General features: G+C 43.0%; 1 protein-coding gene across 1 annotated transcript in view; it reads left to right on the forward strand.

The window, feature by feature from the left end:
* Positions 1 to 7,863: 7,863 nt before the first annotated feature.
* The window catches only part of jakmip1 (janus kinase and microtubule interacting protein 1), a 38,631-nt gene continuing 22,729 nt past the window's right edge, over positions 7,864 to 23,765 (forward strand). Inside the window, exons 1-5 of the mRNA XM_080417052.1 lie at positions 7,864 to 8,171; positions 18,977 to 19,307; positions 21,199 to 21,531; positions 22,433 to 22,594; positions 23,540 to 23,752. Of these exons, the coding sequence (XP_080273178.1) occupies positions 19,152 to 19,307; positions 21,199 to 21,531; positions 22,433 to 22,594; positions 23,540 to 23,752 (864 nt within the window). The 5' untranslated portion in view covers positions 7,864 to 8,171; positions 18,977 to 19,151. The remainder of the gene's footprint in view (positions 8,172 to 18,976; positions 19,308 to 21,198; positions 21,532 to 22,432; positions 22,595 to 23,539; positions 23,753 to 23,765) is intronic.

Raw genomic sequence — 23,765 nt, forward strand, 5'->3', positions numbered from 1 at the left:
TTACATAAAAACAAGCCAAAAGTCGCTTATAATAAGCGGACATGGCAACACTGTTTGTTAGCAGTTGTTCCACACCATGTAGACGCCCCCTTCGTATTCCTGACATTGTGATTGGTTACAGCTGTGGCTTCTCATCGCTACATCATTTTGATTGGCCATCAAGACCAGAAGTGAACGTTATACTTGCCAGCTCTTTCCCAGACAAACATAGTCGAATATCGAAAACACTCTGTTTCAGCTCTATGCAGTCAAGCTGAATTCAATCTTTAATTAGTAGTGCGATGTCAAGACAATGTTTTATAATATATATATTGCATGATTCATTGACGAATTTGTTTCCTGAATACTTCAATATAAATATTTTTTTATTTCAGACTTTATGTTTGGATCTATATCTCTTCATTCGATTGTGTGTGTGTGTGTGTGTGTGTGTGTGTGTGTGTGTGTGTGTGTGTGCGTGCGTGTAAGTGTGCGTGTGCGTAAGTGTGCGTGTGCGTGTTTGTGCGTGCGTGCGAAGTGCGTGTGTGTATGTTATTCCTATGTCCACCAGGAGATGTCATCTAACTGTAAAGAATCGTGAATGTGCTCGCTATTTTATACATTGACTGCTTTGTGAAGCCAAGCAGGCATTTCAGAAAAGTATTATAATAGTCATGGTAGAGAAATAGATGAGCAGTTTGGAGGTGTAGCAGTAGCTAGGCCTAGGCTACTCTCTCGATCCAGCATAACTGGAGAAAATTATTCATCTTGGCTATGATTTAAACCTAATATGTGGTCCTCAGGGTGATGGATTTCTATCATTCACTGCAGTCTGAATTTATTATCTATAGGCTATTTCAGACCAAATAATGTCCATGACAAAAACTGAAGATGGAAAAATGCATGGACATTAGACACTTACACTTGTAGCTCTTTGCCCATATACATTGAAAATCAATGATCGCATGAACCAGAACCAGCTAAATAAAGCCAAAACTGACACAATTATTTGGTGCAAGGAAGGAAGAAAGGCTTGAAAGTAGTGCTCACCTTGACTCCCTGTCTTTGAAGGCTAAAAAAGAAGAAAAGAAACATATTCACATCCAATTTATTACAACATCAGTCTATTATTATCATCATCAAACAGTGGCGCGGGAAGGGGGGGGCTATGGGGGCTGCAGCCCCCCTGGTGATGGGAGCAGCCCCCCTGGTGATGGGAAGAAAAAAAAAGAAAAATTTTTTATTTTATTTTATTTTTTATAATATATATATATTTTATGGATCATAGCAGTCTGTTACGGTCATGGATGAACTTCAACCTGGTGTTTGCACTGTCTTTCTGCCTTTTTGTGTGGGGAAAAACACAGAAAACCCCCAAAAAATCCCCCCCGACGCACAGCCCCCCTAGGTATTAAGGACTTCCCGCGCGCCTGTCATCAAATATATATCTTAAAGCATTATTGTGCAAACAAGTCGTATTGCTTTTATCTCAACTTAAGTAAGTTAGACTATTGCAATAATGGTCTTCTTTCAGGTTGTTCCAGCTATTGGACAGCTGCCTACAGCTCATTCAGAATGCAGCAGCAGTACAGCACTATAGATTTCTAACAAGAACCAAGAAAGCTGAACACATTACACCGATTCTCAGATCACTTCCAGTATGTAATATAAGTGTTTTTAAAATCACATGATGATTAAGAGTCAGGGACATCTCAGGCCATCCAGAACAATTCGCTGCTAACCCAGAATTAAAAGGTTGAGGCAGCATTTCATTATATGTAGCACAGTAGTAAAAAACAAATCAAACGGTAAATAGAAACATGTCAGGGATATGCAAACATCAAAGATATCTACATATACACACATAGCATAGCTGAACGGTATGTACATGAGGTACACTTGGTAGGTCCACAAAGCAGCATTGTACGTGAGATAAAGTGCAAACAGAGTGTCAACGTATTGTCAGGTTCAACCACATAGTCCTCAAAGGGCTGTAACTTTCACAGGTAAAATCCACATGGTAGATTCACAACGAAAAGTGAAGTCCAAGGTCAGCCTGATGACAGGCGGTGGTCATGCCTTGTTCACCATCTGATGGAAGCCGGGTGGAAGCTGTTCAGAAACCTGGTGGTCTTGCCCTTGACTCTACGGTAGGCCCTCTTGCCTGGCCGCGGACCTATCAGAGAACTTACTTAAATATTACTCCTCCCTCTCTGTGCTGTAAGAAATGTACAATTATGCTTGTGAGTTTGGAGAGGGCATAATCTACACTGAGAATCTTTCTGGTGTGTTTCTCATAGGAGCTCCTATTAAAGGCTGATTTATTCATCATATAGCCTACTGGTCTCGCTCTTTGTTGAAATTAGTTTAAGTTACACTGAAGATTGAAGATTTGTACAACATAATGTAAAATGGTGAATTGTACAAGGGTCTGACCCTTGTGCATTGAGTCTCTGTGGTGTATGTTCCAAGCACTGTAATGGGTTTTACACATAGAGGTGGGTTCCTGAATGACAGACGTTTTTTGCTGTCAAAGCAGGACAAAGGTTCAACAGAAGGATAACTGCTCCTACACACTACAATGCTCCTGATGAGACTAATGCCATGTGTGAGATTAAGTAAATCCATGCAATTTGATCTGGGAGTGAGAGAAATGGGAAAGCGGAAATTGGGAGAGTAATTGCTGCAAGCACATTAAGGCACTTATGTAAATAGTTCCTGATGAATAGATTAACTCAATCCAGTTGAGAGGATAAGGGCCTTTTCCTGGTTTTCCTCTTTCTCACACATACACCTTGGAATCTATGTTAAGCAATCTGTCTTTCAAATGTACTTAAACCCGTGCTGGCAGACACATGCACTATTCTCTCCTTAAATGGGTAATGCAAGTCAAGCTGGAGCTTTTAAATAATGAGCTTGTTATGATTCAAATCCCTTTGATTATGCAAATCTTCCATTAAGATTGTTAGGGTCATACTGTGACCCTCACAAATATGTTTAAGTGTTTTTGAAAGCACAAAACCACTAATGACATCATAATTCGTAATTGTATTTTCGTAATTTCCACATACTGTCTGTTGGCTGAGCAGAAGAAAGATAAAGGCTCATACACATAGTGTACGTCTGTAAGAGACTTGTATAATACTTCTGACGAAGACAAGTTTACAATTGCACTTGACCTTTTTATTTTAGTACTCTATTTTATTGTATCCTTTATTTCTCCTTAGGCTGGCTTGTTCAGAGCCAGAAATGCCATCATAAATGGTATTGCCCCCATTTCAAATCATACTTTCCTGTCAAGCAGTCTGTATGACAATCACTCTAAGGCTGCCAATTGCCCAAGAGAGGTGTGCCACTGTGGACGGCGAAGGTGCAGAGGTGGCTTTCCAGTCCTTGACCAATAGCTTCCTTCCTAACATCAGGGCAGTCTGAATCCAGTCATTAAGGGAGGAAACGCATCATTTAAAGTAGCAGGATCACCCAAACTAAACAGACAGAGTTAAACAGAGTTATTTCTAGTAATTTAAATATTTATGAATGAATACAAAATGAAAAACCCTGTGAGACAATTTCCTTCAGCAGCACTTCCCTTGCGGTTACTTTGGAGAGAGAAGATTAAAGCTACACAATTCTATTACAGACAGTTGGTTCCTCAGCCCTCAGTACTTCCTGTCTGTATTACCTCCAATACATTATCACTAATTCTCATAGAAAACACAGCTGCAGTTGTAGCAGCTTCCCCATCTCCGTCCATCTACGTAATCTTACATCTGGCAACAATTATCTAACAACAGCTTGTTTTACTCAGAGTACTGCAGTGTTGACAGACTACTACATGGCATAAGGTTCAGGACTGAATACACCAAATACACCATGTCCCCCTACATGCAGTGTGTCTGCATGCCCCATGTCCCTGTCTCTATAGGTAACAGGTCCCTCCAAACACAAGCCCTGCCCATGGTCTCCCCTGATGATGCGAATGACATAACGCACAGGAAGCAGACCTGAAGAAGAGGAGGTATGGTCAGTAACCATAGAAACTATGTAGGTTGCGTGGAACGGACACTGTGGAGAAGCAGTGCCTTTGTAAAAGCAGCCCAACATCTATCCAAACCTTTGATTACTTCATATACCATATTGTTTCAGTGATATATTCTGAGATTTTCGCATGGAGTTAATGCCTATTTGTGAATCCAGTGAGACCATCATGTTGATATTGCTCTGTTGACTCTCCAAGAAGGGGAACTCCTACATTCCCTTGTCAGTTTGTGATCATAGCTTTTGTGTCTCCTTCTTATGTTGCCAGCCTTCTCCGTATTGATTGTTGACTGGGATAACATCCCCAGGCCTACAAAAAGGGGCGTTACTTCAAAATGTTCTAAGTTGTTTCCTATTCTGAGGCACTGGATGCATAGAGGAAGGGGAGGAGGACGATTAAGATAAGAAGAAGATAAATGATGCCACATGAAAGTTTCCCAATGCATCTCAATCAATTAATCAATCTCACAGATCACCAGCTCTGGATTTATGCTTGTTTGTGATTTTTCCCTCCGTTTGTATGATAAATATGACACCTCTATCCAAAGAGGTGATGGGGAACGCGCGCGCACACACACACACACACACACACACACACACACACACACACACACACACACACACACACACACACACACACACACACAGATGCCTGTATCTGCCAGTGCCACATACACGTGAGCACAACAGCAAAACTAACAATAACTGTCACACTGTAGGCATAGTCTTTCTACTTTAGTTCCATTACAACGTGTATTATGATTCAGTGTGGGCGTTATAATAGTGTATTTGTAGAGTAAAGCCCTGGACTGTCTAACTAATGGAACTCTCAATGACAGTATTTCCATATAATTCCTCAGGTATTACTCAGAACTCTAAATGCATGCCAAACTGAAATGTACTGTTGCTTGTAAGGTTTTTGGAGTGTTATGTGCATGTTTTGGATATTGTTTTTAGGGGACGGACATGGAATATCAGACTCAGACTTTTGTAGACTGATGAATAGGATGAGTCATGCCTGGTAAGCTTAATTACCTTCATATGAAAGAGTTACGTCACTTCTGGCAAACCCACAACCAAAGGACTTGGGTTTACACATTGGAAAATAGGACAGCGTCTGTCCTCAGAATTTGAGTTCTGAGTTCTGAGTTGAGCAACAGATTAAGTTTATGTGGCTTGTATGTGTATCTGTGTGTGTGTGTGCATGCATGTTTGTGTATTTTTGTACATGAATGTATGTGTTTGTATGTGTTTCTAGTAAATCCGTTATGTGGATAAAGGGAGCTAGCATTGCAATCCTTATTTGATAATCATTCATGTCCCCTATGAATACCATAGACCACTCTATATTATTAGTTGTCTATGTGACTCTATGAGACTATGTTTTCGCCCGTCTGTCCGTCCTTGTGTGTGTGTGTGTGTGTTCGTCCTTCCGTCTGTGTACAGCTAATCTCCGGCACCATTGGCCAGATTGGTGTGAAACTTTGCACACACACTCCATGGAGGCCAAGGAAGAACCTCTGCCCCAAATCTTTCACATCAGCCTGTTATAGCGTCACCAGGAGGCCGATGTTTGCAAAACATTGTTTTTGATATTACTCCTACAGATTTTGTCCAAACATCACGCAAATCGCTACACATTATCTCTTTGGTCATGTGATCAAGATTGATCTGTCCGATTTTTCATATTCCATCCTGATTGACTTCCAAAGTTTGCAGGAGTAGCCTGTTTTGAAAAAAATTACTCAAATCATGAACGCAGCGCCCGATTGCCGTGAAACATTGCTGGCCCACAATAAGCTACCTGCCCTGGCTCCTGCTCCGAGGAGCACATTTTCTAGTTTAATCTGCTATTCTCATGAATATTAATTAAAACAGTGGCTGCTCATACCAAACGTTACTGTAGGTGTCGAGCCATAGATCTTGAATAGATTTTTTTTTGTTATCAATTGTTTTTATTCATCATATCACAACAGCAATACAAGCCAGTATACATAGGTATACATAGAAACAAAACAAAACAAAAACAAGATACATATACAAACAACAATACACAACTTAAAAACAACACAACAAAGGATAAAGACAAGAAAATAATAAGCAACCTGACCTGTAATCCTAGATGAGCACTGCTTTTCTTTGTAAGCTTTTAGAATACAGGCTCTTCATTTACATCTCCCGTGGCTTACATCTGCAGTAACATGATCACCTGAGTCTCATCAGATGCTGAGAGCAATTTCTTCATTTGAGGCAGAGAAGTCACATGGGCTGACCACATGGTTATCACAATTAGACATAGAAACAAATGATTCCTTTTCCCCCTTTTCCTCCATAAAATGATAATTCTGTTCTTGCTGTAGGCTATTCTTGTTGTTGGGAACATGGTACAAAAAGAAACTTGTGAAATCCCACACTGGCTTAAAAAGAACCTCAGGTGAAAACCCATAAACAGATGCACACCCATTAACCAGCGCACGCACGCACGCACGCACGCACGCACGCACGCACGCACGCACGCACGCACGCACACACACACACACACACACACACAGTCTCTTCTGTTCTTAGGTTAATCTTCACTAACAAAACACAACTCACACATCCAGCCCCCCCTCCTTCACTCTCTCTCTCCACACCATCCATCCCTCATTCATCTTATCAGTCTATCTGTGAGTCTGTGTGCTGGCCTCAGCAGTAATCACTAACAGGGGCTGCATACCAATACTCTAAAGTGACCGCCATTCCTTGTCTCCTCTCCTATAATAAAAATAGAATAAACCTAAATATTATATGGAATGCCTACAAGGACTCCAATTAGGCATGTGGCACGTGCTATTGGCACCAGTGAACTAATGTAGAGGAGGTGAGATGGATAACTCTTCATTAGACTCATCCTCTCCTATATCCTAGGCCAAGCCCTGCAGCGGTAGAATGCATATGCTGCAGCCGTGAAGTGCAGTGATGTGTGTGGTGGTGCCTGAATGCCATGCAGTCAGGCACAGTGTAGTGAGGCAGAGACAGGCAGCTGGGCGTGACTAATTCATCCCCCACAATCTGGGTCATACTCGCCAGATACAACTTACTTTACTATGCACACTTCTATATTTGTCATATCATTTGTCAACATACTTTTGTTATATGCCATGTCACATTGGCCTAGCCCATTAAAACCGGGAAAGCATCTGTGTCATTTTAGATTTTAGCGTTGGCTATTCAAAAATAGCAGATATGCAAGCTCAGAGCGCGTCACTTCGTGCATCTGCTATTTTTGAACATTTTTGAAAAATCTTGAAAGTGTGAGAACTACTGATTTAGAAGGCATTTGTAGAATCGGCCTCAGGTCTTAATGGGCTTGATACACACAGTGATCAGAGTGATGCATTTAGAAACTCTGCACACCCTTTTCTTTTATGCATATTTGCAGCAGTTGCACATATTGACAATATTGTAGGAGGATGTAGGAAGTAACTCATCTCTGTCTCTCTCTCTCTGTCTCTGTCCCTCTCTCTCTCTCTCTCTCTCTCTCTCTCTCTCTCTCTCTCTCTCTCTCTCTCTCTCTCTCTCTCTATCAATCTGAAGGTCTCTCTCTCTCTCACTCTTTTGATCTGCTCTGTGCCAACCATACCACCAAACGCAATGACGACACGCGTTCCTCCTCCAGCAACCGTGTGCACGCATTCACCGTGCGCGGTGTCATTCTTGAACACGCAGTCAGGTGTCGCGCTTCTATCACGCTACCGGCGACGCCCGGCTTTTTTCCCACGTCCACGTAACGGCAGCACTCGCATCCATAGGCTGCTCGCTTTTTTCATCCGTGGGTGAAAATTTGCCAGGTGACGTCGTCGTGTGTGGGCGTGGACGAATATGTCAGCGTGCACAAGAAGAGAAGATCTTGAATCTATAGTTTTGAATGAGCGCCACCACGATTTGTGGATAATAATCATGGCAACGTAGTATTTTGGCCGCTTTTATTGTACCGTTAAAGGCGAAAAAAGTTGAGTGTAAGGGGCATGTTTGAAATGGCACGGCATCTGTAGGTGCTTTCATGACATGAGGTGTTCAGATCCAAGCCCAGCCTCCCTGGATCTGAAGCAACATTTCAACCTCTGTCCAAGAACTGTCTTCTGATCCACTGGACCTCCGTTTGATTTGAGGTAAGTAAGTTCATGTACTCATGATTGAAAGGGAGAGTGACTTAAAACAGACATCGTTGATGTTAAAAAACGCGACGGGGGCTATAATAGCTGATGCATCTCAGTATCCGGGGTAAGATAACAGTTTAATCCGTTTGCAACCTTTTAGCGCTTGGTGGTGACTGTGTGGCTTTGACATGTGGTTCTTGCCTCTTGTCTGCAGAACGGACCGTATATGAGGAATATTATTACGGGCAGTAGCTTTCTTTCTCCCGGTGAGGCTTAACCACCGATCGAGCCCGATGCGATGCGGCGTGTGTTTTAATGGTGAGCATGCGTGACATCTCCAAGTCCAGCTTCTATCACAGACAGATGGCAAATAAAGAGGATGTGTCGTTTCGCGGTCTAACATGTCGAGTGTGTAATCTCAGTCCCTAGTTAACATCGCCTTCTGGGTTGAGGGGACAAGGGGGGCCGAAGGGGGGGCCCGGCCCGTTGATGAGGGCATGGGATGGGATACAAACCCAAAGTATCTTAACGGCTCCGTGACAGCATCCAACAAATGCCAACATAATTGAGTGTGTGCATCATGCATGGTTGTTTTGCTTTGGCACTGTGTGTGACTGAGGCATTCGACCCCAGGATGCTGTGGCCAGGAGACCCCCCCCCCCCTTCACCACACACACACACACACACACACACACACACACACACACACACACACACACACACACACACGCACACAGGGATCAGATCGCTGTGGGGTGTGGTTGGCTCACCGACTGGCCGTGCAGGGCAGGCTAGACTTGCGAGCCGCTGCTAATCTTCCGTTTGACAGCTCATTAGAGAGCCGGCCACGTCGCATTAGCAGGCTATAATAGCCTGCCCTGCAGTGTAGCTACTACTACTGTATATCCTCCTCCATGCACAGTGCATGTCGAGTTGGTTTAGTGTCGGGAGTCGCTGTCATAACGTCTCTATCAGCCACTCTGGAGAGTCTGGACCATTACTCATACGGTGGGCAGGCAGCGTGTGTTGGCCGCCAAGGGCCACCGTACGAAATGTGTGGTGGTCTGTTAGTATGTTGGGTCAGGGTGTCTACAGTACAGTCAGTCTACTGATGGAGATGGATATGTTGAATACTAGCCTGCAGAATACTCACTAAGTAGTCTAGATATTCCTTAATAACTGAATGTGTTAAGGTCAGCAGATTTATTCATTCTCGTCTCATTTCTGTTTATAACAGCTAGAAGTCCTCACATAAACACCCCCAGCTGCAGTAATTGCCTAACATCTAACCTGCTGTATCTCCTTTACAGTCAGAATGTTGACTGGCATGCATAACCTACAATTATTCCCCCTCTTTTCCCAGCAGCAATAGATTATTGCTGTTTGGCATGACATGTAGTGGTATTGCTTTTCAACCATGTCTCCCTCTCTCTTCCCCTTCTCTTCCTTCCATTTTCTAACTGAATCTATCCCATCTTCATTTTGCTTTCCACCTCAGCAAAAGGCTTTGAGTGATGGGTCTAAGGCTAATCACAGAGGCCTGTACTCACATATACATCATTCTCTTCACGTCTCTTTTTAACCATAGCTTTAAAAACACTGTATTAAGTTCTTCTTACAGTCTTGCTACTGTGTGTGCGCAGTCGTGCACATACGCACATTTGTGTGTATGTGTGTGATGCATTTGGTGTGTGACTGTGCATTAGTGGTGCTTGACCAAAATAGCTTTTTTCAAACCAATACCGATTTTAGGGGAGGGATGGGGGTGTGGAACACAGCCGCTAACAAACCTATTGCCTAGTGCCTACTGCTTTGAAAACCAATCATGTCATAGCTCTAATGAAGATCCGGTCTTAATACTTGGTTTTGAAGCTGCAATGCAGTTTCTTTTTAACTCTCAATCACCCAGTTTTAGCAATGAAAGACGGGAGATTGCCGTCAGTCTCTCCAGTTGAGTGAAGTGTTTAGAGATTGACTTGTGTGAGTCTATAGGCCCTGATACACGTTTCAACTTTTACAACACAGACAACATAAACATCAATGAGTGAGCAACATGATGAGAGAGACACAGGGCACAGACACAGGGCAACAGCTCCAACTGGAATGTTTTTGTCAAATAATATATGAATTATTTGCACAAAGTTTACGTTTTTTTATACCACAATTACCTTTTGCCATTGATCTCAATAGAAGAGAGATGAGGTTTTTTTGCTGTAATATGTGACCAAGTAGAATGGTAGAATTGCATTATGGTCCCATAATGCAGAACATTACTTACTTTTAGAACATTACTTACTTTTTTCAATAGAAAAGTGAAATTCTGAAGTTACTTTGAAAATTGAACTTGCTTGTTGATATTGATACAAGTATCAGGGCCTGCAGTCTTAAATAAACAGGGTTAATCACATTATTGACTGCCCTTTAATGACTCTGAGAGGAGGGTATACTACTAGTGCTAACAAGCATGAAAGCACACACAGAGATGTGCTAAGACAGACAGACAGACACAACACAGATCCCTGTATCGTTATCTGTATCTGCCAGTGCCACATACAGAGTCATGTGAGCACAACATAAGTAACCCCTGGCCTTGACTCAGAATTTAAAACCACCCCTCTGTCTTGTAATACCTCAGTGTTTTGAAGGCAGCAGTGTGTAATTTTTGTGGTCAGTGCATAAATCATTAACATTCTCCAATAACGAATTTAAGTGAACATTCATTAAAATAAAGTGTGTGTGTGGTTTACGTAATCCTGCAATTCTGGGCTTTGGTACATGCCTAAGGTGTGTATTGGGGATGGTCAGAATAATTGAATATTCAAATAATCGTTGTTAGGATCAAAATCGAATATTAAAAAAAATATATATATTTTTTTTTAATTTCAATTTAAAAGATGCACATGCTACCGTCTTTGTTTATTTCTGAAAAACTGTTTATAGGCCAATGCAATGCTGTTAGTATAACCTAGGATGGTAATTTGATGAAAAAACTAAACAAATCCCCAGAACAATTTCACCCAAACAAATCCCCCCCCAAAACATTGAAATAAAAGGAATATTCGAATAATCGTTAATAATAATATTTCATTTTGGTCACTTTTACACACACCTAGTGTGCATGTGTGCGAAAGTGATGTACAGTATCTGTGCTGTCCCAGAGCATGCCTGAGTTTCTATTATGTACTGTATCAGACAAGAGTCATGAATGTCTGACTTTTTGTTCTCATGCGTGACTGAGTGTACTTACTGTTTGCAGAGCCGTCTGGGAGAAATGCGGGGCCCTGTGCGAAGTCGCGTGCGCGCGCACAGCGCGCCCCCATCCTCCGGATATTTCCGAGTTTTTGGTGGTTATTTGCGGTTATTTCTTTTTATAACTCTTAATAAATGTGATTCTGTTCACAAAAAAAAAAATGCTGCTGCTGTATGTTCAACATTGATGTCCATAGAGACAACTGGTGTGTGCATGTGTGTGTGAGGGAGACATGATGGTGTCAGCATTGTTTATTTGTCTGCCTTGATTAGACATCGGGGTCAGTGAGTTGTACTTATTCAACTCATACTGTATATCCCTATTAGTTTATATTACATGCTTCACTAGTGCTGCACTTGGCTGGGTTTTGCAGCCTCCCAATGGACTATTGGCTCTCAGGCTATTGTGTGTATTTGTGTGTGCGCCTGTGTATTGGTTGGTATGTTTGTGTGGTTGGTCCTGTTCTGTCACCCCACAGTCGGTCTGCTGATGTTTTACATCACTGATGGAAAAATAATGCTTGTGTGTGTCAACGGTGGGGTGGGGGACTACACTATACTCATAGTGTAACTACAGTATGGGTGAATGTACTGTATGCACTGTATGTATATAAAGTGTCTGTCTTATCTGTCTGTCTGGTTAACCCCCTCTCTCTTTCTCCCTCTCTCTCTCTCCCTCTCTCTTTGTTGTTTCTGAACCCAGACAAAATGGTGGAGTGTTTGTTTGATGGCACATATGCAACTCGTTTATGTATTTATTGGGTGTGTGTGTCTGCCCAAAGGCACTTCTAGTTAATTTTTAACAATTGGTGTCTGTGTGTGTTTGTCTGATGTGTATTTGTGGTCTCTGCAGCCTAGAAGAGGTCCATCTGGGTTCCGGTAATGAGCTCCTGACTGTTGTAAAGGCATTTAGCTACCAACGCTTAAGCAGTTTATTGTATGTTATTCTTACCTAAAATCAAAAGGAAAGAAATAGTTACTAGGTAACCATAATAAGGCTTTCATCCCTCTTCCGTCTTACCCTCTACCACTGAAGTTTTATTTCCTTGTATTACCTATTCAGAAAGTTTGAATTGAACACGTTTAAAGAGGAACATCATGTTGTGCATCGGTTAACTAGTGCAATGCCCATCGGTTAACTAGTGCAATGCCCATTTGAGGAATGACCAGCGTCCGTAACATGTGGCTGTATGTATGGAGTGGGCCGGTTTTGGAGAACCAGTCATCCAAACCAGTCTCCCACGAGGCTTACCTTGCAATATGCCGTCTGACCTAACAGAATTAATAAACCATGCCTTTCACTTGTTGTCAGTTCAGTTAATTGTAATAGAACGGGTACAACGGGTATTGCATAACCCGGGTGGGGCTTGCATTCCCAACATGCGTTGTTCCCAGCTTGCATTGTTACTGAGTAATAGTTCTCTTAATTTTCTGTTAAGAGAAAAAAATTGAGAAGTCAACTCGAGATGCATCAAATATTCTTAACCATCCAAATCTCTTACCCAGGTATGTTGAATGATGATTCTAACTGATTCTCAATGATGATTCTCTTGACCATTAAAGGTGCAGTAAGTGATTTTGTTAAAATAAGTGTTGTTAAATAGCTCTATATTCATAGTTTGTTCAGTAACATGGGTCTCCCCGTCTCTCCAGTTCTTTTCTGTTTATTTAGAGAGACAGGGAGACCCCTGTTACTGAACAAACACAAATGTGTCCGTGGCAAGACTTGGCCTGGTCCATGGTAAATTTTAGATTTTCTTTTTTACACACCATTACACATGTTCTTATTTTGACCCAATTATTGAATGTCAGTCTCCAGGTTTTCATCAGAATATGTATGACACTGATTTACTATGACATTATGGCACATTAGGAGTCTACTAGTACACTAGTTCACTAATGACCACATTAAGGGCTAGCTCTTCATGTGTTTGTCTTCTCATTTTGTATGTCAAAAACAGAATTTTGACAAAAATGTCCACTACAAGCCAGCATGGCGAATCGGCTCTAATGTTTAAAGGAGAATACCGGACAAATTAAGTGTTGTCTTTGATGTCTCGTTACTCACCGACCGACGTGAAAAGTGGCGTTCTTTTTTTCCATAGATTCCCGTGTCGTAATTTTTTAAACCCCCTCCGTTGTCAGAATGGGAGCGCGTGGGTTAGGGAGATTCGTCTATTATAACCGAGGCAAAGTTGTTTTTCTCTCTACTGCTAGTCATTGTGGAGTCTCATGATAGTCAAACATGCGTTGAAATTTCCTGCGAGGCCACCGTTAATGGCGAACGAGTTAACACTGGTTGCTTGTTTCCAGAACCTGGCAACACGAGTTGCCAGGTTCTGGAAAGAACGCCACTTTTCACGTCGGTCGGTGAGTAACGAGACATCAAAGACAACACTTAATTTGTCCGGTATTCTCCTTTAACAACAAACTTTTAGTTTTAACCAAAAAATCACTTACCCTACCTTTTAATTGGACACCTAGTAAACTGCACACCTAGTAACCTGCTATCCATAGCAATGATTGCACATTATTAGACGCATTATTGTTGTTACATAATATATCGTCTCATATTGATTGTTGATCAGTGAATCGAATTGTTATTGTACCATGGCAAAGTTTTTTTATTGTGATGAAGCTTGTGATTTACGCCCAGGCTAGTTTCACTAACGTTAAACATAACGAAATAATGGAACTATTTCTTCATCCATTGGTGGTCTGTGGTCAGGTCAGTTTGTAAACAATACCATGTGGAGAGTCTGGAGACAGTGGGAAGAGTTTTGGATTTGTGTAATTTCAGATCACTCCCCTGTGAAGCCTGCAAATATTTTTTGAGTTACTTTGATACACCCTGTTCTGTTGGACACGGTAACAAAATGCCACCTCATCATTACAGGTAGCAGGCTTACTCTTGAGCCTGAATTCTCTGTGGATCCAGGTACTGTAAGACTAGGCAAATTATTTAGGCGTAAGACTTGTTTAACTTGCTCTTTAGGGTTGGTATCACCCTAGGCTGGCCTTAAAAGACATGTGTTTAGTCGTTATGCCAATTGATTCCTACCCACACACATTTCTGTGTTGTATCCCGCTGACTCGCCTACCAGTGAGGATCCCCCACCGGGAGGACGTAGACTCGTAGAGCCTTCGTCCTACTCCTCCCACTCAACACTCCCTGCTGACAGGCGCCGCCTCCAGCCCGTAGGATTACTCTTCTTCTCTTAGGCCTTCCCTGAGGAACATAGGCCATTGATGGTGTATTGTATCTCTGTGAAGCACTTTGTAACTTTGTTTCGAAAGGTGCTATATAAACAAAGCTTTATTATTGATAAAATGCCTCCATCCCCTTCGGTCTTGGGCCCTCCGAGGGCCTCCGCTCCAGTTGTTGCCATGACAGCCCTTGCGCCTTCATCTCCTGCTCTGTGGTTCTTCATCAGGTGACTCTAGGCCTTCCTCTCTTCCTCCTGCCTTGCGGGTTCCATGTTAGAGCATGTTTTGTGATTGATCTATCATGTCTTCGAAGTGTGTGACCTATCCAGTTCCATTTCCTCCTCCTGATTTGTGTTTCCATAGTGTCTTGTTTAGCTGAGGTCCGTAGGATTAAGTGAAGTGACAATTATCACCTTCCCTCCCCCGAACACGGGCCAATTGTGTTCCGCCACGGTGGATTCGAACCCACAACCTCTGCGGTAATGGGCAGGCACTTTACCACTGCGCCACCCGAGAGCCTCCTGACATGTGTTCTAACTTTTATGTGCCTTATGGTCCTGTGGGAATTTTGGGTTCTTTAACAATGTGGGAAGACTGGGATTGGCAAATACCGTGTGACGTTTTAATAGGCCTTAAAGGTGTACTAAAGTACTGTCTCTTGCTCCATTTCCCCTTTCACAACTGGGAATAAACTGTCATAATTTGGCGAGTCACTGTATTAAATAGAAAGCTATGAATATAGACTCATACAGTAATCTCTAAACCTGGATGATTGGATGACTGAATTGTGGAATCAGTCCCCTGTCATCTTTACAGGGCACTCAAAAGGTTGTAGGCCTACTTGCCGTTAAGAAGTAAAGTAGAAATACTATGAGCGGATGAAAGGTTAGTGATGTGACCTACGCTGGCTTTTGTTTGCTTCTGTGGACATGAAAGGTGCTTATTAGATTCTCCATGCCCCTATAAAACGTCCAGTTTCCCGTATTAACATTCCTTGTTTGCAATGGACCATAAAGTTAGCTACTGCCTCCCAACATAGGAACATGTGCTTCCAGGATGCGTCCTGTGTGTGTGTGTATGTGCGCAGACTGCGTGCACTTGCCTTTCCATATTTCTCTGCTCTATCAGGCAAAGATTGATTCAGCAGATTTATCTGATAATTCCAAGAGATGAGTTAATTCTTAAGCCTGATATATGTTTGGCTGCGCACCGGTCACAATGGCTACAAGTCACAACACTACAAGATCACAATGTGTTGTGAGCTTGTAGATTGCCTATTTTTGATGTGCCACACCAGCATGGCACCACAAGCCTTTTAAACTAATGGGCCATGGCTCTATACAATTTTGTTTAATCAAAGATACATTTTTTTGTCTTGTTCTGTTCTGAAAGTTTTTGGTCTTATTTCTTTCCATTGACAATATACTTCACAGTAAGGCCAGATGTTGCGAGACTGAGCATCCACGCCTCCTCCTAGCGTTCTCATGTCCATGTACGTTCCTCAGCCTCTTCTTCAGCTTAGGAACACCTGGTTATCACAGTGGCAGAGAGGCATGCCAAAACATGCTGCGATGAGAAAAATATCCCCCAAACAATTGTGTGCAAATTGCATAATGCAGTACACTGTGTGTGTGTGTGTGTGTGTGTGTGTGTGTGTGTGTGTGTGTGTGTGTGTGTGTGTGTGTGTGTGTGTGTGTGTGTGTGTGTGTGTGTGTGTGTGTGTGTGTGTGTGTGTGTGTGTGTGTGTGTGTGTGTGTGTGTGTGTGTGTGTGTGTGTGTGTGTAATTTAGATTGCATACATGTCTGTCTGTGCTTTTTCAATATGAAGGATCCCTCCGTGTCACTCTCTCCGTGTGTGTGTCTCTGTTTGTGAATGGGAGTGAGATCACTGATTCCAAGTGGTCTGTGACGTCAATCCTACCAGCTAGCAGGGAGGATGGAGGGGTGGGGGTGAAGTGGAGAGAATGTAGGCCAGAGTGGGGGTGGGGGGTCTCTGACTGTTGCTGCCCCCTTCTGGCCTTTCCTGGGCTAATGCTGATTTTCTTTTTTTAGCTGTCATTTCCTTTTGCCTTTCCATTGACTCTGTCCCTGCTCCTGTTCTGTCTGTTCATTCCCCCCGTGTGGACTGAGTTCACTCTTTAAGACGGCGTGGTAGAAGGCCACCTTGGAATTGTATACACCCCCCAGTGGCAACAGTACATTTCTATCTCTCTCTCAACCTTGACTAATGCCTCACTTATTCTAATACCCGAAATCAGGCGATCTACAGGCTCCACAAATGGTAGAAAATAGCCGATCTACAAGCTTACAGATGTGCTATTTTCAGTGCACAACGCCAGTGACCAACTATGTACAGTATAAATCCAGCTTAAGAGATGGATGAGCCAGATGATGAAATCGCACACATGGTCTTTTCAAATGAAGAGTGTGCACATTTGTAAAAAAAAAAAAAAAAATCAGATGTGTAATGTTGTGCTATTGGTGCATGTGTGTTTGAGCATACACGTGTCTCAAATCATCCGAAGTGCTCTTTCCTCCTTTTCCTTCCCCATCACCATCTACTGTGGGAGGGATGGAGTCTTTGAAGCGACGGTTGCCGTGGTAACTATTGCTGCCATCTGTGTGTATTGTATGAGTGAGTCGGTGTGCAATATATGAGTAGTGCATGTGTTTGTGGGAAAAGATGGAAGTGCCTGCGGTTGTAATGCCTCAGCTCCTTGGCTCCTTTGTTTTTATGCATTATTTATTTAATAGTCAACAGAAAGACTAGACAAGGTTACAATGGAACCCGCAGTTTCTGTTTTTATTCCAGGGAGTTAGTTATAAAACCAGTCCACTTCCTTTTATATTCCGTTGATTGATTTATGTACTTTATTTAGTAAGACATGAGAAACAGTATATGGAAGTACAATTCACAATACAAGGTCTACTAAACTGGATAACTCATAAAAGCACTAAGCTTGTTTAAAATGAATTCCCACGCACACAAATCATGATGAGCCAGGGTGATGAATTTGTGTCTCAGTGGCACAGGTATAAGGCTACCATTACCAATGTCACTGCAATCTTGCTTCAACTGAAAAAGAAACAGCTGATTGTAAGCATGCGTGATTTAGTTTTTGTCTGGTTAATCCAATTGCGCAGAGACATAAGACCTCCCTGTCTTCACATCATTAAGTTAAGTGTTTCATACCCATCCCACTAAAGCATTTAAGCTGTGGCATCATCCACTCTTGTTTGGCTAATACAGATACAGAGGCTGAGGAAATAATGGCCAGTGTTCTTGTGGTGATGGGTTGTCCCATTTCATGAGGCCCACCCTTGTATCCATTTTTAGTACCAGCTGTACAGATTCCACTGCTGAATCCAACTTGACTAAAACTCCTCAAACTAGAATCAAGAATCAAAGAGGTTTATTTGTCACTACAGGTACAAGCAGCAAAATGACTAGTCTGGCAAGGTCTGCAAGACTGATAGATGGATGTATAGATAGACAGACCTTTTATTGATCCTGTGGGAGAAATTCAGTATAAGATCAACACAACACGACAAGAACAATAATACTGGATATGATATGAAAAGAAAAGGTTAAAAAAAAGGAAAATAACATAATATCAATAACTAACTAACAAATAATAATATCCAGAGGCCATTGTCTCAGACAAAACCAGTGGATGAGATGTAAATCTATTAAAAGAGGTAATTTAAAACTGGTCGGGAAGTGAAGAGAGATGACAGTCTTATTCCTTTTTTTCCAGCTGTTCATGTGTTTAAGCACTCATAAATGCTCTCCGCAGCCACTACAATATTGTGAGTTCTACTGGTGGAGAATCTGCTCTGGGCCTGTACATAAAGTAGTAGAGGTTTGTGTTACTGTATGTGAACTGACTAGTGATCAGAACTTCATTCCTTGTGCAAACAGACCAAAATGAGGGATTTGCTGGTGAAAGGATGTAGGAAAACATCGTAGAGAGAGGGGTAATTCTTTCTAGAGGGACGGAGAGAGAGAAGGGGAAGAAGAGACCATTGTGACCAGGCACGTTTTCATGCACTGTGGAGCCTCTAAACACGAGTCAAGGAGAGGAATTGTGAATTGTGATAAATGGTCAAGAGTGCTGGCAGTGCTCTTTGTGTGTGTGTGAGTGTGAGAGTGAGAGAGAAGACAGTGAGGAAGGATAGACTGTGTGAATGTTGGTCCCCAAAATAGACTGTTCTTCCCAGAATATAATGTGTCATAATAGTTTAGGCCTGGGGTGTTGTGCAGAGGTGTCACGCTGAATGTAGTTTTGTCTTAACCCAGTTTTTAACCCTGACTCACCGTTTTGTCTTTGTGTCTTATGTTTGCCCTGTCTCTCTCAAAGGAACCTTCAGGGCCCTCGAGCAATGATGTAGGATGACGCAGAAGATGACGATGATGACGATGAAGGTAATATGTGGGATAATCCGTGCAGGGAGGAAGAGCAGCGATTGACTCTGACCCCCGTTTCCTCCAAAGCCACTGCTCTATGTCTGTCCTGATTGGTCGGTCAGAGTGCTATGTCATCGACCACACCCCCCTCGGCCCCACCCCCTAAGAAGGGCAGGAAGCCGGAGAGAGCCGAGGCGATGGTGGACCCGGCGCAGGTTGCCAACGAGGAGCTGAGGAGCAAGCTGATGGACAGCCAGATGGAGCTGCAGCAGGAGAGGAGCAAGGTGATCAGAGCCCGACCGATGCTAGATTTATGGGTCCAATGCCAATCCCAATTTTTAGAGAGTCCTAGACCACCAATTACTGATGTTTTGACCGATGTTTTATTTCGTCAAAAAGTGCTAAACTTTCTAATCAATTTAGAACAATTTAGATTGTATTAAAGTTTCTTTATGAGAACATTTAACTTGTGTTTATAAAAAAATATAACTATTCTATTCAGCCCTGTGTATGTTTTCTGTAGGTGATGTGTTGTGTGTGTATATGTCTTATTCACAAACATCTATACATCATGGAGGAAAAAAAAATTATAATATAAACTGATATATCGGTTTGGCCCTAGTGAGGAAGAGGAGAAAGGAGACAATGATGATGAATACTATGATAATGGCTCAGACTATGGCATTGTTGGTGAAACAGTATCACGAGAGCGATGCCCCTTGTACATAATACTGTCTTGCTGCTGGCATATTTAAGGCTAAGGCACTCTTCAACACAAAACTGAGAAAAACACTGGCCCTCATTTATCAACGCAGCTTATAAACCGGCTTATATTTTTCCATATATTCGGCCGTACACCAACGTCGAAGTCACATTTATCAACGAATCCTACACAGCTGATCCGAGCCTACATTTGGTCCCAGGCTTGATAAATGTCACGGCTGGAACCTAGCGTCATTTAAATAACACGCCCTTAAATATTCTCAAAACGCCCCGATTTTACGACATGAAGAAAGACCAGAATACGACCAAAGACATCAAAAGCCAATGAGAAAGAGTTTCCCCCGCCTGCCTCGCCACACACGCACACGCCCCCCCCTCTCTCTCTCTCTCTCTCTCTCTCTCTCTCTCTCACTCACTCACTCACTCACACACACACACTCACTCACTCACTCACTCACTCACTCACTCACTCACTCACTCACTCACTCACTCACTCACTCACTCACTCACTCACTCACTCACTCACTCACTCACTCACTCACTCACTCACTCACACACACGCCCAGCTGTGTTTTTCATGTATTGTAATCCGTACCGTAGCGGTACAATCTTTGTCACGTAGGCTTGTAGCCTACATGAATGACATATTATGATACCAATCACATCGCCATGAATGGAATACGTTTGTATATTAATTTATTTAACCCATACCGAGCAGTGCACAAGCAGTCATGTAGGATATTCCCCGTGAGACTCGGACGGGCGGCAGTGGTTTCGGTCCGCCACGTTAATAAGAGATTGGAGCGTCGGGTTTATATCCTTAACCCAGCCAGGTTGTAGCCTATATAACTCTCTATGACATAACTCCATAACATAGGACAAGCTACTGTAAGTTTGTACACCTCACTGTCCATGAAAAGATCGTCGGCAGTCCCGACCGCGGGACTCCCGAGTCCCGACGCAAAAGCGCTCGTATATTTTGAAAATAGCAGATCTACAAGCTCACAACGTGTCGCGATGCGACCCGTTTTTGAGCTTGCAGATCTGCTATTTTAAAATAGCCAATGCAACTGAATGACTATTAAAGCAGTTTGTTTAAATTACTTTATAAAATGTTATATTTTCACAGGGATTAATTATTAGTGTGTAGATATACATTTAGGAGTGGATTATGTGTCCAGATGCCTGTCAGACAGTCAGACAATGCTGCTCCGCAGGTCTAGAATGGAATAAACGGGCGCAGCCAACGTCAACAACTGGTCTCGACCAGACGTGAGATCTCAGCGTATGGTAGGATGAAGCCCACGTCAGGATATATTGATAAATGCGGAAAGGTGCGGTGATCTCGCCCTACGCCCATTATTTGGGCTGCACCGCGTTGATAAATGAGGGCCACTGTGATTCAGCAAAGTCTAAACTTACCTTAAACCATACTTTTCAAACCCCCACCAGGTGTGTAAGCTGCGCGAAAGGCTCCAAGAGCAGCGGCAGGCACGCGAGCTGGAGCAGCACAAGCACGCCGTAGCGATCACCGACCTGCGTGCCAAACTCCACGAGGAGAAGCTCCGTGAGGCGGCGGCCGCCCGTGAGACCCTGGCCCGCCAGCACGAGGCTGAGCTAGCGCGGGCCGTCAAGATCCGAGACACGGAGGTACAGAGGCTCCAGGGCCTGGTGTTCGCCCTCAGGGACGGGGCGGCAGACAAGCTGAAGACCGCCCTCCTCTGTGAGGCCCGGGAGGAGGCCCGCAGGGCCTTCGACGGGGAGAGGCTCAAACTGCAACAGGAGGTATAAAGTGTCTGCAAAGGATGTTGGTGCGTGTGGGTGGGATTTTGTGTGTTATCCCATTAAGATCTGAGGCCGATTCTACAAATGCCTTCTAAATCAGTAGTTCTTCAACTTTTTCATTTTTTTATTTTTTCACATTTTTCAAAAGTGTTCAAAAATAGCAGATGTAGAAGTATTGTATATCTGCTATTTTTGAATAGCCAACGCAAAAATCTAAAATGACATGCTTTCCCGGTTTTAATGGGTTATTTGAGTGGAGTTCCACTTCATGTCCATATAGTTGTCTTGGCAAAAACGTGTGGGAGTGTGAATGCACAGGTGAGAAACTGTGTATGTGTTATGAGTTTGTGTGTATGTGTGTGGCTGGTTGCCCATTCTGTAAATGATTTATGCTCGCTCATTTATGCTCGCTCCCATTACGTACGAAAATAAATACGTCGGTTTCAAACAATTTAGCGGTCACTGCTCACATACTCCACGTTGGCGTGGATCTGAAGCAATACATCCACCAGAGTGCAGTTCAGGATCAAACGTTTTCTCACAACAAATGGATGAGGTCGTAATAAAGAAAGCGGCAAAAGTGGAGGCAGTGTTGCAGACGGCGTCACGGCGGGGTCATTAAATACACACTGCGTCGTGGACGCATAAAATTTGCCTTTAGTCAGCCAGAGAAGTATTTGAGAATGTGTGTGTGTGTGCGTTTGTCTGTGTAGTGTGCACTGTACGGACGTTACGCTACTTTGTTATTGAAAAACAGGAAGCAGTATGGAGAGTTCTCTGTGCCAGCCTATTGTTTCATTGTAACCTTGAAGATAAACAGGCTGAATGCCTTCAAACAGTGTTAATAATGATAGATGCCCTATGTTTATGTGTGTGTGTGTGTGTGTGTGTTCTCTTTCAGGTCCACGAACAGAAAACAGCCAGGAAGCAGGCAGAGGAGGCGCTGGCCAATACCCTGCAAGCGGACAAGGCCAAGGCGGCCGATCTCCGCACGGCGTACCAGCAGCACCAGGATGAGGTGCATCGCATCAAGAGGGACTGTGAGAGAGACATCCGACGACTGGTGAGACTTCAAACTGCTGCTGGAGTCAGACTCTACGTAAACTGCACATCCCTTGGCATTACGTGACATCATCACACTGGCACCTGCTGTATTCTCATGGTGGCCATATTGCTCTCACGTCATACTCTGGGTGCAGGGTGCGTTTATCTCACTGACCTACTGTACAAGTAGGTGGTAAATTAGTGTAGTGTCTGTCCCACACGGGCTTTTATCTCACTATTTGCTTGTCTCCCTAGATACAGTTCTACAGTATATGACAATTTGAGTTACCCATTAACTATATTATGCAAGGCAACTATAAGATCAAGGTCTCAATATAAAAACATTGTTGATATCTAGGAGATGCTGAAGGAAGGACATTGTTTATTTTCTATATATTCAACCTAGTAAGCTTAAATTCCATGTAAATAAAACTAGACTTTATGAGGAATGCAGGAAATACCAGGAGCGAAAGAACAAAGGCAAGGGAAACGGGGACAGTTGCAGAGGAAGCCATGTAAACTCAGGCCAGGAACAACGCTTCATGAATTATTAATAGCAGAGGTACAATATGTATTTAATATTGTAGTTTAAACTGGAGAAAACTAGATTGAATGGAAAGGGAGTCGAATGAAATGGAGGATTAAAAGCGTTTTATACCCATAACGAATGTTTGTACAAGAAATTGTGCAGAACTTGAATCGGTAAAGACTCTGCTCTCACTGTCGCTGCAAAACCTTTTTTTGTGATTTAATCAATTTTGCCCCGATCTTCCCCAAACTGCTGCGTATTTCCTCTTGGTGGGAAATAGCTGTCAGATGTGATCTGTAACACAGATGTAAAAGATTCAGAATCGATCCAAATCTTCCTGATTCGGAAACTCAATCAATTCTTTCCATACAGCACCATAACCACCACTCTTTCCCTCTACAACTACCCCCCCCCCCCCGTTATTTGTCTTTTTAGATGGATGAGTTGAAGGGGAAGGACCGGGTGGTGTGTGCGCTGGAGAGAGAGCTGGGGGCACAGGCCGGTTACGCCCAGAAGCTCCAGCTTCAGAAAGAGGCCCTGGACGAACAGCTGGGACAAGTCCGGGAAGCCGAGAGATACAACCACGGCAGCCCCAAGAGAGAGGCTGTGCCTGGGCTAGGGGACACCCCAGACCTGCTTAACAACCAGGTACATTTAAAAG

The sequence above is a fragment of the Gymnoscopelus braueri genome, assembly GCF_963280865.1.
Source record: "Gymnoscopelus braueri genome assembly, chromosome: 20".
Classification (NCBI taxonomy): Eukaryota; Metazoa; Chordata; class Actinopteri; order Myctophiformes; family Myctophidae; genus Gymnoscopelus; species Gymnoscopelus braueri.